At 38.5% G+C, this 15,552-nt stretch overlaps 1 protein-coding gene across 4 annotated transcripts in view; it reads left to right on the plus strand.

Annotated features, from left to right (window-relative positions):
• The window catches only part of LOC124774888 (ATP-binding cassette sub-family C member 4-like), a 365,241-nt gene that overhangs the window by 317,813 nt on the left and 31,876 nt on the right, over nt 1-15,552 (plus strand). For all 4 annotated transcript variants that reach the window (XM_047249542.1, XM_047249543.1, XM_047249544.1 and 1 more), the window contains one exon: nt 5,449-5,619. In XM_047249542.1, coding sequence (XP_047105498.1) covers nt 5,449-5,619 — 171 coding nt within the window. The remainder of the gene's footprint in view (nt 1-5,448; nt 5,620-15,552) is intronic.

Raw genomic sequence — 15,552 nt, forward strand, 5'->3', positions numbered from 1 at the left:
CATGACCAGCCCAGTTCAGTCTTCTCTTCTTTAACATTTCCACAATGGTACTATGTTTGTACAGCTCCCGTAGTTCTTCATTTTTCCTTATCCTCCACTCCATGACATTTTCATCGAAGATTGGTCCAAATATTTTTCTTAGTATTTTTCTTTCAAATATCAACAGTTTTTCTTCATCTTTTTTCCTGAATGTAATAGCTTCACATCCATATAATGCTACTGGTACAATAGTTGACTGATAAAAACGGATTTTGAATTCAGTACTAAGTGATCTCATCCTTAAAATTTCGATACAGCTGTAAAAAGTTCTATTAGCTGCTGCTAGACGGGCGTCTATTTCTATTTCTGCTCTATTGTCTCTGCTAAAAAGACTCCCTAAGTACTTGAAGTGGTCAACTGCCTTGAAAGTGAGACCATTTACGGTCAGTGGTGTATTCTTTTGGAGTTTTTTACTTATGACTAGATATCCTGTCTTTTCTTCATTCACATGAAGTCCAGCTTTCTCAGCTATTTTGTAATAATTTTGCTTCATCCTGATTAATTCAGCTTTTGAAGTGCTTATTAAGGCTACATCATCTGCATAAGCAAGTCTAGTAATGTTCTGTCCCTGCAGTTGGATCCCTTGTGGATTAGTTTTGGTGAATTCTCTATCAATCTTCTCTAAGATAATATTAAATAGAATAGGTGAGATGGCATCCCCCTTGTCTCAGTCCAGTGTACACCTTAAAATTTTCAGTCTCTCCTGCAGGTGTCTTAACTTTGCATATGGTTTCTTCCAAACACATTTTAACTAATTTGATTAATTTTAATGGTATTTCAAATTCTTTCATGGTGTTTAAGAGTGTCTGTCGGTGTATGCTATCATAGGCCTTCTTGAAGTCTATAAATAGAATATGGATATCTACATTAAATTCCCATGCCTTCTCATTTATTTGTCTCAATGTGAATAAGTGATCCAAAGTGGATCTGTTAGTGCGGAAACCATATTGGTAGTCCCCAATCAGTTCTTCGGTTATGGGAATCAGTCTGTGTAGTATACACATCGACAAAATTTTATACGTGACATCGAGTAGGGCAATTCCTCTGTAGTTATCACAGACAAGGGGATCATTCTTCTTAAAGATGGGGCATATAATTGCAGTTTTCCAATCGGCCGGTATGTTTTCTGTCTCCCAAATTGTTTCAATTAAGGAATGTAGTTCTATTTCCAATTGTGGCCCTCCATTTTTTAAAAGCTCAGCATATACCTGGTCTTCCCCACAGGCCTTGTTGTTCTTTAATTTCTTTATTGTTTGTCTTATTTCATTTACTGATGGTGTGGTGACTTGTATATCAACTGTATCTGGTTCTTCAAATGTAAAGTAATATTGTGGATCATTGCAGTTGAGCAGCTGTGTAAAGTATGTCTTCCATGTTTCTTGTATGTCATTCTTGTTTGTAAGTATTTTCCCATTATGGTCCTTTATAAACTGTTCCCTTTTAGTGAATTTTCCCAAGGACTTTTTTATATTCTGGTACATCTGCCTTGCTCTGTGATGCTTGAAATCATCCTCCGCTTCTCTTACCATGTTGTTGTAGTGTTTTCTCTTCTCTTGTCTTAGAGTTCGTTGTGTTTCCTTGCGGATTTTATAGTATCTCTCCTTTAGTGTAATATTGTCCATGTCTTGTAACCATGCCTTCCTCGCATTTTGCCTCTCCAGTACTCTTTCTTGGCACTTTATATTAAACCAGATTTTGTTAGTTCGTTTTCTTTTACCTATAGTTTTGGAAGCTACATCTTGAATACTGTTTCTGAGGTGTCTCCATCTACTTTCCACGTCTTGCTGGTCACTATGTGTCAGTCTAGATTCCGATAGGTTAATTTCCATTTCTTTCCTAAAGTTTTCTTTTATTTTTTCTTCTGCCAGATTTTCTACATCGTACCTTTTAATTTCAACCCTATTTGTACTTTGTTTCTTTTTTAGCTTTATTTTCATTTGAGCTATGATTAACATATGATCTGTCTCATAATCTGCTCCCCTAAAAGTTCTAACGTCTTTAATACTGTTTTGAAATCGTCTTTGGATGGCGACATGGTCAATCTGGTTCACTACTTTTCCATCTGGTGATATCCATGTCCCTAAATGAATGCGTTTGTGTTGGAATTTTGTGCTGCTTAATGTGAGACCATTTGCCATTGCAAAGTTTATGAGTCGCACACCATTCTCTGAACTTTGATCATGTAAGCTGTAATTCCCAATGGTTGGTTTGTAGATTTCTTCTTTTCCTACTTTGGCATTAAAGTCTCCTAACACTATTGTTACGTTATGTCTACTTATTGAATTATATGTCTGTTCCAGTTGACTATAAAATTCTTCTTTCACGTCATTTTCCTTATCTTCTGTGGGTGCATGAACACTTATAAATGTAATATCAAACCACTGAGCCTGAATTGTAATGTGTGATATTCGGTTATTAATTGATTTGAATTCCTTTATTGTGTCAATTGCTGTTTTATGAATGTAAAAGCCCGTTCCAAATTCATGGCGCTGACTGCAGTCTCCATACATTATTGTCCCGTCTCCTATTTTCATTGATCCCGTTCCCTGCCATCTTATTTCTTGGAGCGCTACCAGTTGTACCTTGTATTTTCCTAGTTCATTTATTAGTATTTGTGCACTTCCTGGGCAGTATAGACTTCTGACATTCCACGAACCAAAAGAGAAATCCTTGTAACTTTGCCAATTTCTGTTCCAGTAAATTCTGTCCTGTTTCTGAGGCATACCTTGAGTGTCCTGACCGGCCATTGTTTTACATGAGTGGGTTAGTAGCCCTCTGCACAACCCCCAACCTGGAGGACCAGGAGTCTTGATTTTGGGGTACTCTACCCCTAGGGATTTGCCTTCACCATGGCTTAACGAGTCTTCCCTACCCGTGCTAGTTTTGGTCCACCCCGGGTATTTTATTTCCCCGGTACCCCCCATATCTGGAGAGCATTCCCCAATCCGCCACCCGGGGAGGCGCCCGATGGGGGACTAGCAACCCCACACGGGAATTTGCAATTATATCACACAAAAAAATTGGTTGTGTGATTTGTTATCCAACTGCCTGTCTGTCCATTTGTTAAGACTGTTTTTTCTCAAGAAAAAAAAGGCAGTGATGTTCTTTGAAGCACATGCTCTGAAATTAAACAAATTCTTTTTGGTAGCTAGTATGTACAGAATGATTTCAAGGTGTCCCTCACACCACTTGCCATTATCTTCTTTGTTGACAATGACATTTCTCATACCGGTGACTTGCCATTCTTTATTATTGCTGAGTGATATGTGATCTGCAGTTATGGACCATCCCTGTTGAAAAGTCAAGTGACGCGGTGCACCATCAGTCATATTTTCAACTGATTGTACTCGAGCCATTTCATGGAAGTCTCTCATGATGTTTTCTCAACATGACACATTTTGTCCAATTAGATGATAAATCCAGAGTCAGATTTATCTTTGACACTTTATTATTCCTCCATGTCTTGCTTTTTCTTCAAGCACTCCTAAGCTAAATTACCTTTTTCTTCTACTTATGTACATTACCATATGTAGAACAAGAGGTTGTGACATCATTGAACTTCGTCAAGTAAATATTTACCATTTCGTGTTATGGTGTAGATATGTGGGTGGCATACTACTATGGCACCAAGGACAATTACTGTGAGTTTGTCAGAAATCTGAATAGAATCCACAAAAGCATCGAGTTCACTGTACAGCATAGTGAGAAGGGCATCGGCTTCCAGTCCATCCTAAGCAGACTTCATAATGTCACCTTGTTACATGAAGCCTTTGATAAAGAATTTCATGACATCCTTCATATTTCCCAGGTCAATTGATATGACAGAAATTCAGTGACCAGTATTATACTTCACTAAAAATACATGTTTGGTGTTGGATAGGGACTGGGAGAGGGTGATACAGTATGGAGGGAAGATGAGTAGGAGAAAGGATACATAGGCTGCCATGGGATTCTGTATTCTGGTAAAATTTTAGAAATATTTTGTAAACATCTCAGGGCAAAAAGTATAAAGTAGAAGACTGGTTTTCTTTATCCCTGGCAAACTGGACAAAAGAGGGAGACAATGAGAGAAGACGCTTTGTCAAAAATATCATGCCACAGGGGTTTATTGTATCTAGTGTGACAATTGCCTTAAATGTTACATGGGGTAGACTGGCCGTGGGTTCAATGTGAGGTTCAGAGAGCATGAAAATTTTAGAAGTTCAAGGTCTGTCTTGGATGCCCACTTTCAAAGTACAGACACACTGTGGTCATTATGCCTAAAAATAAAGAACTTTACATAGGAAAGAAAAGAACCACATACTTAATGTCTTAGAAGAGGTGGAGATATGCGTGGCATGTAATTGTATCCACAACTCGTGCTGAATAACCAGATCGACCTACAGCATGGGGGCATTTTATTGAATTTTGACTGTCTTGCAAGAGCCTAGTGGTTCCTTTAACCTGGTTTATTACAGTTTGTTTATCTCCCTTGTTTACCTTTACGCATTTTTTGGTTTTGCAACTTCTTTTCCTTCCTGTGTATTTGATTGTGCCACCACTTTGTGTCCAATGTAATCTGCTCTTGCATCTGGGTCTGTCCTCTAGACATTACATACATGGTATCTGCTTGCTGTGTCATTGTCATTTTGTCAAAACTGATGTAATGAAGCCACAACTTTTGTAGTATGTTTAGAGTTAGGGGATGACATTTTGGTTTGTCCCATCCCATGTCATGGTGGCACTCTGTGGGCTAGTGACTCACGTGCCTTACACTTTGCTTCACTGCCTCACTCCACGCATGCTGTGCGGCCAATGGTTGCTTTGGTTCATCTGTATGGCTCTGTGCTGTGCTGACTTGCTAGTAAGCCTTCTGGTTCTTACCTCAAGTTCAGCGTCTCACTTTTGCTCTTTGGTTATAGGCAGACCCTTGTTATATGGCTTAGGATGTTTTCCACTGCCCAACTTTATATTCATTGACTATCTAATCCACAAACATTACAGTTTTAACTATAAAGATTGGCTATTCTATATTCTCTGCCATGTTGTTTACCATGTTTTAATTTTTATAAGTACACTTGTGTTTTTATCTATTCTCATAATTAGGTATTACTTTGATGTCTAGGTGCTCAGTCACTATCACTGTTTATTTCTTGTTGTTTAGATGTGCGTCTGATGCTGTGGCTATAAGCCAGGATACTGGTAGTGCCTTAATAAAATTAGTTCAAGATACAGCTGTTTGTGGAGTTCTTGCTATAAAATGTTAAAATTGTTTATTCATTTGCTTAAATGTGAACTGGATATTATCTCTACTGCATGAATATTTGGATTTGTTACTGCTATCATTTGTGTCTTATGATATCTACTATGTATCTCAATGTAAAAAATGTTAGTGTTGCTTTCAATAATAAGATTGTATATTCTTTGCAGGTGCTTTGAGTGGTTATGTTGGACTTGCTATTGCCCATTCACTTATTCTTACTGGAATGGTCCAGTATGGCATTCGACAGATGACAGAAGTTGTTAGTCAAATGACATCTGTTGAAAGAGTTCTTCAATATAACAACATAGAAAAGGAACCTTCATTTGAGTCAGAACCAGGTATTAGATAAAAACCACTAAATTCACACTGGCTAGTGTTTGTACTGATGAGGACATTAATTCAGAGCACACACGTCTATGGCACGTGGATGATAAGTGTCAACACCTCACAAAGTGCCACATGATATGACGCTGCACGTTTAAAATCAGTTTTTGTCAGTTTGGCAGAAATTCTTACGGAAAAAACTATACAGAAAGTAATAAAATGATAACAACAAGACATTCTGAAAATGTATAAATCATTACTCTCTATACTGTAAGATAACTGTCCTACTCTGTAATGGCAGCATGCCGTAGCTAATACTGACAGGGTTCAGAATTCCTGAACCACTAGTTCAAACAATAGCCTATAGCTTTTAACGTCCATAAATTTATTGTTCATAGTTAATGGTTAACTAATACACTGCTTTGTAATAATATGTTGACTTATACAAACATTCCCCATAAACAATTCCACTTTATGTCACTCATGTTAATGACTGAACTATGGAATAACAACAACTCACCGTATAGGGAAAGTATCGAGTCACAGACAGGCACAATGAAAAAGATGGTTAAAATATTAACTTTTGGTCAACAAAGTTGTTCTTCTGAAATAGAAAACACACACACTCACACAAACACAACTCACATACATATGGCCTCTGTCTTGGGACATGGGCTCCAGCAACCAGAGGCAGTGTCCCTGTATGTGTGAGTTGTGCTTGTGAATGTGTGTGTGTTTTCTATTTTAGATGATGGACTTTGTCTGAAAAACTGGCTCCTACACAAAGGTGAAGTGTATCTCCATATGCTTTGCATATTCATGGAACTCACAATTACTGGTCAGATATATTAAGCTTGGATCACGCACTTGAGGAATGTGTACATCTTTCAACTACACCATTTCACTGAATAGATGCATAAACAATATGACACCTTTTACAGCTTCACTAGCAAGTACAAACTTAGTTTTAATTTTTGTAAGGACACAAAAACTTTCCATATGCTTGTATAACTTACTTGCTCCACTACTCTGCCTGAGTAGAAGTTTGTTGACGGGGCAGCAATTTGGTTCACTGGCATAGCCAGTATCAAAAACATCTTCCAGTTCTCTTTACAATACAGCAGCTCTGTACTTAAATGCAAGTTATAATGTAACTCTGATGTGTTCTAAGATACCTTTAACCATTGAACAGTAATATTTTTTTTGCTTTTTCCAGAAATTGTGATCCATACTTTATACCACAATAAATGTCCTGACATGTTGCAACTGCTAGGTACATCCTATATTGCACGGCTTCACGGTAGCAAGCTTTAGTTGACATATCTCACCAGTACAAAAAGTTTTGAGTGTGGATTAGTAAAAAATAGAGAACCATTAAGATGTCAGCTTTAATGCATCCAGTGTTCTACAAGTCACCCCCCCACTTGAGTACAACACAAAGAATCCTCATACAGGCCTGTGGAACTATTACATAAATCCTGATGTGGGATATTGTTCAACTCACATGTCACAAGGGCATGAATGTCAATTATCTTATCAAAGTCCGCAGCTCGTGGTCTTGCGGTAGCATTCTCGCTTCTTGCGCATGGGGTCCCGGGTTTGATTCCCGGCGGGGTCAGGGATTTTCTCTACCTCGTGATGACTGGGTGTTGTGTGTCTTTCATCATCATTTCATCATTATTGACTCGCAAGTCACCCAAGTGGCGTCAACTAAAAAGGACTTGCAATACGGCGGCTGAACTTCCCCACATGGGGCCTCCCGGCCAACAATGCCATACGATCATTTCATTTCATCTTATCAAAGTGCTGACTCTTTGTGTGAATTTCTGCACTTTGTCATTTTGGAGTATGTTTGTACTTATGGACAACAGTTAAATACCATTTAATGTTTTATCAATACAGTATCAGACATGCGTGGTTGGCCATATTTTTGTGAAGTGTGAGAGTTGTAGGCAATGTTGATGATAACTCAACATTATAGAAATGCATAAGATGAGACAGTTGCTGAAGAAAGACAGTAAATTGAAAAATTCTATGGTGACAAAAATGGGGGAGCCTGGTGAATCATAATGCAAACTATTTTAGGCTGTTATAAAATCTTTGGCATCATAAGTGGTGAGCTGATTAAGAAAGAAGTGCACAAAACTACAAAACTGATCTTCCTAAATGGACCAATCCAACGCAAAAGCAAGGAAATTGAAAATTCTGCAGTTAACATCAAGCTTTTATTTCGTGTTTTGGAATGCAAGACTGCCAAAGAGATTTGAGATAAGCTACACAACATTTACGATGCTCACTCAGCCAAAAACATTGATTTGCTTAGCCACAGACTTCATAATAGTATGTGAAAAGTGTCCAGTGGTATACAAGGCCATCTAGACAAATTTGATGAAATACAAACTCAGCCTTATTTGTTAGACAAGCCAACTGATGATGGTGACCTTTGTGCACTATTTTTGCAAATTTTGCCCAAAGAGTTCAATTATATTTATATTACATGGCACAATTTACATGCTGGAGAGAAAACATGGAATAAGTTACAAAAAGAGTGTTTAAATTATGAACTGAGAATAACAGATCATGATGTTGAAGATACTGGTACAGCAATGATGTCAAAAATGAAGGTTAATAAACAGCGACAATCAAACTTCACCCAAAGGAGATATAACAAAAATGTCTGATTACAAAAGGATTGAACATAGAAAACACTTTTGCGGCAAAGTAGGTAACTTGTCAAAAAGATGTAAAACAGGTTTGGTTTGTTCTAAATGTAAGAAAAAGGGCCATCAATAAAATGAGTGTTGAGAAGGAAGGTTGAATGATGAGATGCAATAATTTTTCTGTAAATGTAAATGAACTGGACTATGGCAAGTGGTGCATTCACTGTGATGTGACACCTCATCTAATAAACAAACACATTGGTACTAAGATTTGGAACATTAAACATACAAACATTGACTAGAAAGGTGGAGGAGATGGTAGACACGATGGAAAGAAGGAAGTTAGACCTATTAGGGTTAGCTGAAACTAGATGGAAAGGAGAAGGAAGGAGAGAACTGAGGAAAGGCTACCGACTGTACTGGAGTGGAAATGAGGAGGGAAGGAGAAATGGAGTCAGAATAGTAGTAAGAGATGGATTAAAAGAGAGAGTAAAGAGATAATTGATAGGATGATGAAGACCAAAATATCACTCAAGGGGACGACCATAGAGGTAATACAAGCGTATGTGTCGCCGGGGGGTTGCACTTCTGAGGAGAAGCAAGAGTTTCAAGAGGAAATGCAGAAGCAGATGAGAAGGAAGAATATGATAGTAGTGAGAGATTTAAACACACATGTTGGAAGAGAAAGACAAGGCTGCAAAAGTATGCTTCGACCAGAGGGTTGGGGCTGCTGAAATGAGGAAGGTGGAAGACTATTGGAGTTCTGTCAAAGGAATGGCTTGCTGGTTGGGAACTCTTGGTTCAGGAAAAAAGAGAGCCACAAGATTACCTGGTACAGTCAAGACTTAAAGGAAGCATCCCAAACAATGAACCAAAAATGGTAGAAGAGGAATGGGGTAGATTTAAGGAAACATTAGTAAGTGCCGCGGAAGCATGTGGGAGGACAAGCAACAAAAAGAGATGGAAAGAAAACCCTGGTGGAATGATAAAACAAAGGATATAGTACAGAAGAAGAATAGATCCTTTAGGGTATGGTTCCAGAAGAGAACAGTAGAGACAAGAGAAGAGTATCAGGCAAGCAAGAAAGAAGCAAAAAGAGTGGTGACGAGGAAAGAAGAAAGTGGATGGAACAGTGGACCAGAATGATGGAGTAGGATAGTGAAGGTTTAAAAAATGTGTTATATTGGATGATTAAAAGTGAGAGGAAGAACGGTACGACAGATTATGCTCGAATGGTGAACAAAAGTGGACAAAATGTAGAGAATTAGGAGGAACTCAAGAATATGTGGAAGGAGTATTTTGAAGAATTCCTGAACCTGAATGGAGACCTGGATGAGGAGGAACAAGCAGATGAGAAAAAAGAGGAGGAACAGCAAACATAAAAAGACCTTAAATGGGGAGAAGTGGAAGAGGCATTGGGCAAGATGAAGGGAGGGATGTCACCAGGTCTGGATGAGCTAAGTGTAGAGATGGTGAGAGCAGCAGGAGGATACAGTGGCTATATCAAGTAATGAAAATTGTGTAGAGACAGAAGATGATCCCAGAAGACTGGTAGAAGGGAATAATTGTTCCAATCTTTAAGAAGGGAAATAGAAAAGAGTGCAAGAACTATTGGGGGATAACATTGATGAGTCATTGTGCAGAGATTTTTGAGAAAATTTTGAAAGCACGAATTCAGGTAAAATTAGGAGGAGGAATGAGAGAAGAGCAACATGACTTCATAACAGGAAGGTCCACAGTGGATTGACTTTTTGCTGTAAGACAACTGTAGGAACAGCACTATGAAATAGAATAGATCTACTAATGACCTTCCTGGACATTGAAAAAGCATATGATAGTGTACATAGAAGCAAAGTGTGGAAAGCCCTGGAGAACAGAGGAGTAGCAAAACAGATTATTTGGAGGATAAGGGAAATGTACCATGGAAGTGCGAGCTGTGTGAAAGTGGGAGAAGAGAGAGCAGCTTGGATTGAACAGAGGAATGGCTTGAGGCAGGGAAGTGTACTTTCAACATTACTCTTCATTGTAGTGATTGACAATATAATGAGTACAGTAGCACAAGTAATTGGTGAAAGGAAGATGAAAGCTATGGTGTTTGCAGATGATTTGATGATTTGAGGGAATAAGGAGGAGGAAGTACAAGAGCAGTTGGACGTATGGGAACGAACAGTACAAGGATATGGGATGAAATTTAGTATAAGTAAGATTGAGATGATTATCACAACACAAAAGAAGGAGAGAAGAACAACAGGATTAACAATTGGTGGGGAACAATTGAGGAGAGTGGAGAGTTTCAAGTACCTAGGAAGCCTGATGCAGGAAGATGGAAAAAACGACAGAGAAATAAACGAGCGAGGGAGAAATGTAGAAGCATTTCATAAGAGTGCCAGAAGCCTTATATGGAGCAAGGATGTACCCCAAATCAATAAAAAGGTTATATACCATTCATACTATGTCCCAATCCTGACATATGCATCAGAAACCTGGGTTATGAAAGGAAGAGAGAAAAACAAAGTACAAGCTAGTGAGATGAAATTCTTGAGAAACAGTATTGGAGTGACAAAGATAGACAGGTGAAGAAATGAGAGGATCAGAGAGTTAATGAAGGTGGAACCATTACAGGAGGAGATAGAGAAATCAAGGTTGAGATGGCATGGACACGTTAAGAGAATGGAGGAGAAGAGGATACCCAGGAGGATACATGAGATGAAACTGAAAGGAAAGAGACCAAGGGGAAGATCGAGAGACAGATGGCTGAAAGGAGTAGAGGAATGCGTGCACCTTCATCATGTTTGATCAGTAGATTTCAAAAAATGTTCAAATATTTTAGCTTTAATCTGCTTAAAAATCCATTGATGAAACCCTTTTATGATTCCAGTAGATAGTCCATTGTTAACACGAAACATGACCATATGCTTATCTTTAGCATAAATGTGATAGCATGAACACAGTCCTACCCTGCTTTTGATTAATGTAGAATCAGGCACCATAATTTAAACTGATGATTTCAATATTTTTTATATTATTTGTCTTTTTAGAGTTCTCATACTCTGCTGGTGCCATTATGAAATTCTTCCAGCTATTTCTTATTAAGACCATTTAATAATGTTAACCTTACCTTGAACTTTGTTGTAGGTTTCTAACATTTATCAGCTACAATACTCAACACCGTCTCACTGTGTTGTACTGAATGACTGGACTGAATGTTTCATGTTAATCAATATATTCACATTGACCATAACCCTGAATAAATAATTGGGCATTATAGTAATAAATTTCCCCATCAGCACCTCATTTGACATGAAATACAATAATCAGAACCTGTCTTCCATTATGTGGTAATTCTGTCAGAGACCATGTAAACTTCTCCTCCATTCCTTCTTTTGTTGCTGGTTTACAATTACTCTAGTCTTTTGACTTGGTTGCTGCAGAACAGTTTTTAGCATTATCTACTTCTGCTACCATACATTCAGTAAAATTTTGTCCCTATTTTTGAAGCTGAACCTATACTCTTCATGAGACTCTGATGCAGGTTACTTACAATGAAGAAATTTTTGGTTCATATTCAGTGATACTCACTTGCAGATTCATACATACTCAGAGCATCAACCATGAAAGTGTCTAGATTTTATACAGGCATACTTCCCTCAGCTTTACTGTATGTTAAATGATGATGGCATCCTCTTGGGTAAAATATTCCGGAGGTAAAATAGTCCCCCATTCGGATCTCCAGGTGGGGACTACTCAAGAGGAAGTCGTTACAGGAGAAGGAAAACTGGCGTTCTACAGGTCGGAGCGTGGAATGTCAGATCCCTTAATCGGGCAGGTAGGTTAGAAAATTTAAAAAGGGAGATGGATAGGTTGAAGTTAGATATAGTGGGAATTAGTGAAATTTGGTGGCAGGAAGAACAAGACTTCTGGTCAGGTGAATACAGGGTTATAAATACAAAATCAAATAGGGGTAATGCAGGAGTAGGTTTAATAATGAATAAAAAAATAGGAGTGCGGGTAAGCTACTACCAACAGCATAGTGAATGCGCTATTGTGGCCAAGATAGACAACAAGCCCACACCTACTACAATAGTACAAGTTTATATGCCAACTATCTCTGCAGATGACGAAGCAATTGATGATATGTATGATGAGATAAAATAAATTATTCAGGTAGTGAAGGGAGACGAAAATTAAATACTCATGGGTGACTGGAATTAAAGAGTAGGAAAAGGGAGAGAAGGAAACATAGTACGTGAATATGGATTGGGGCTAAGAAATGAAAGAGGAAGCCACCTGGTAGAATTTTGCGCAGAGCATAACTTAATCATAGCTAACACTTGGTTCAAGAAGCATGAAAGAAGGTTGTATACATGAGAGAACCCTGGAGATACTAGAAGGTTTCAGATAGATTATGTAATTTATAATTTGGTATATGTGTGGATGGATATGTGTGTGTGTGCGAGTGTATACCCGTCCTTTTTTCCCCCTTACCCTCTCCCTTAAAACCCACATCCTTTCGTCTTTCCCTCTCCTTCCCCCTTTCCTGATGAGGCAACAGTTTGTTGTGAAAGCTTGAATTTTGTGTGTTTGTGTGTGTTAGTTTGTGTGTCTATCGACCTGCCAGCGTTTCGTTTGGTAAGTCACATCATCTTTGTTTTTAGATATATTATATAATGGTAAGACAGAGATTTAGGAACCAGGTTTTAAATTGCAAGACATTTCCAGGTGCAGATGTGGGCTCCGACCACAATCTATTGGTTATGAACTGTAGATTAAAACTGAAGAAACTGCAAAAAGGTGGGAATTTAAGGAGATGGGACCTGGATAAACTGACTAAACCAGGGGTCGTACAGAGTTTCAGGGAGAGCGTAAGGGAACAATTGACAGGAATGGGGGAAAGAAATACAGTAGAAGAAGAATGGGTAGCTTTGAGGGATGAAATAGTGAAGGCAGCAGAGGATCAAGTAGGTAAAAAGACGAGGGCTAGTAGAAACCCTTGGGTAACAGAAGAGATAATGAATTTAATTGATGAAAGGAGAAAATATAAAAATGCAGTAAATGAAGCAGGCAAAATGGAATACAAACGTCTCAAAAATGAGATTGACAGGAAGTGCAAAATGGCTAAGCAGGGATGGCTAGAGGACAAATGTAAGGATGTAGAGGCATATATAACTAGGGGTAAGATAGATACTGCCTACAGGAAAATTAAAGAGACCTTTGGAGAAAAGAGAACCACTTGCATGAAGATCAAGAGCTCAGATGGAAACCCAGTTCTAAGCAAAGAAGCAAAAGCAGAAAGGTGGAAGGAGTATATAGAGGGTCTATACAGGGGTGATGTTCTTGAGGACAATATTATGGAAATGGAAGAAGATGTAGATGAAGATGAAATGGGAGATATGATGTTGCGTGAAGAGTTTGACAGAGCACTGAAAGACCTAAGTCGAAACAAGGCCCCGGGAGTAGACAACATTCCATTAGAACTACTGAGAGCCTTGGGAGAGCCAGTCCTGCCAAAACTCTACCATCTGGTGAGCAAGATTTATGAGACAGGCGAAATACTCTCAGACTTCAAGAAGAATATAATAATTCCAATCCCAAAGAAAGCAGGTGTTGACAGATGTGAAAATTACCGAACTATCAGTTTAATAAGTCACAGCTGCAAAATACTAACGCGGATTCTTTACAGATGAATGGAAAAACTGGTAGAAGCCGACCTCGGGGAAGATCAGTTTGGATTCCGTAGAAATGTTGGACCACATGTGGCAATACTGACCCTACGACTTATCTTAGAAGAGAGATTAAGGAAAGGCAAACCTACATTTCTAGCATTTGTAGACTTAGAGAAAGCTTTTGACAATGTTGACTGGAATACTGTCTTTCAAACTCTGAAGGTGGCAGGGGTAAAATACAGGGAGAGAAAGGCTATTTACAATTTGTACAGAAAGCAGACGGCAGTTATAAGAGTTGACGGACATGAAAGGAAAGCAGTGGTTGGGAAGGGAGTGAGACAGGGTTGTAGCCTCTCCCCTATGCTATTCAATCTGTATATTGAGCAAGCAGTAAAGGAAACAAAAGAAAAGTTCAGATAGGCATTAAAAACCGTGGAGAAGAAATAAAAACTTTGAGGTTCGCTGATGACACTGTAATTCTGTCAGAGACAGCAAAGGACTTGGAAGAGCAGTTGAACGGAATGGACAGTGTCTCGAAAGGAGGGTATAAGATGAACATCAACAAAAACAAAACGAGGATAATGGAATGTAGTCGAATTAAATCCGGTGATGCTGAGCGAATTAGATTAGGAAATGAGACACTTAAAGTAGTAAAGGAGTTTTGCTATTTGGGGAGCAAAATAACTGATGATGGTCGAAGTAGAGAGGATATAAAATGTAGACTGGCAATGGGAAGGAAAGCGTTTCTGAAGAAGAGAAATTTGTTAACATCGAGTATTGATTTAAGTGTCAAGAAGTTGTTTCTGAAAGTATTTGTATGCAGTGTGTCCATGTATGGAAGTTATAGATGGATGATAAATATTTTGGACAAGAAGAGAATAGAAGCTTTCGAAATGTGGTGCTACAGAAGAATTCTGAAGATTAGATGGGTAGATCACGTAACTAATGAGGAGGTATTGAATAGAATTGGGGAGAAGAGAAGTGTATGACACAACTTGACTAGAAGAAGGGATGAGTTGGTAGGGCATATTCTGAGGCATCAAGGGATCACCAATTTAGTACTGGAGGGCAGCGTGGAGGGTAAAAATCGTATAGGGAGACCAAGAGATGAATACACTAAGCAGATTCAGAAGGATGTAGGCTGCAGTAGGTACTGGGAGATGAAGAATCTTGCACAGGATAGAGTAGTATGGAGAGCTGCATCAAACCAGTCTCAGGACTGACAACCACAACAACAACAACTTCCCTCATGCATAAACGGTGACAGGTATTTCCCAGGAAGTTTCAACTCAGATGCATCATCTTTGTAGTTGCTTTGCATCCTGTTTACAACAACACTTTTTGAAACATGTACATAACATTTGGTCCAAAAGTTATATAATCTATTCAGACAAGCATTCTTTTCCAGAAACAAATGGATGGTCTTTCCCAGAAACAAATGAACATTCTTCTCCAGAAACAACTGATAAGGTCCCTTTCCATTATGATTGCCTGGATCAATTAAATTATTAATATACACTGCAATTTTAACTGCAACTGCCCATATAGACTTTAGATTTCAGAAGGCGTTGGATATTTTCATTGTCAACTTCATGACAGTTTTCATATTAAAACATTTTCCTGG

This window comes from Schistocerca piceifrons, chromosome 2, assembly GCF_021461385.2.
Source record: "Schistocerca piceifrons isolate TAMUIC-IGC-003096 chromosome 2, iqSchPice1.1, whole genome shotgun sequence".
Taxonomy (NCBI): domain Eukaryota; kingdom Metazoa; phylum Arthropoda; class Insecta; order Orthoptera; family Acrididae; genus Schistocerca; species Schistocerca piceifrons.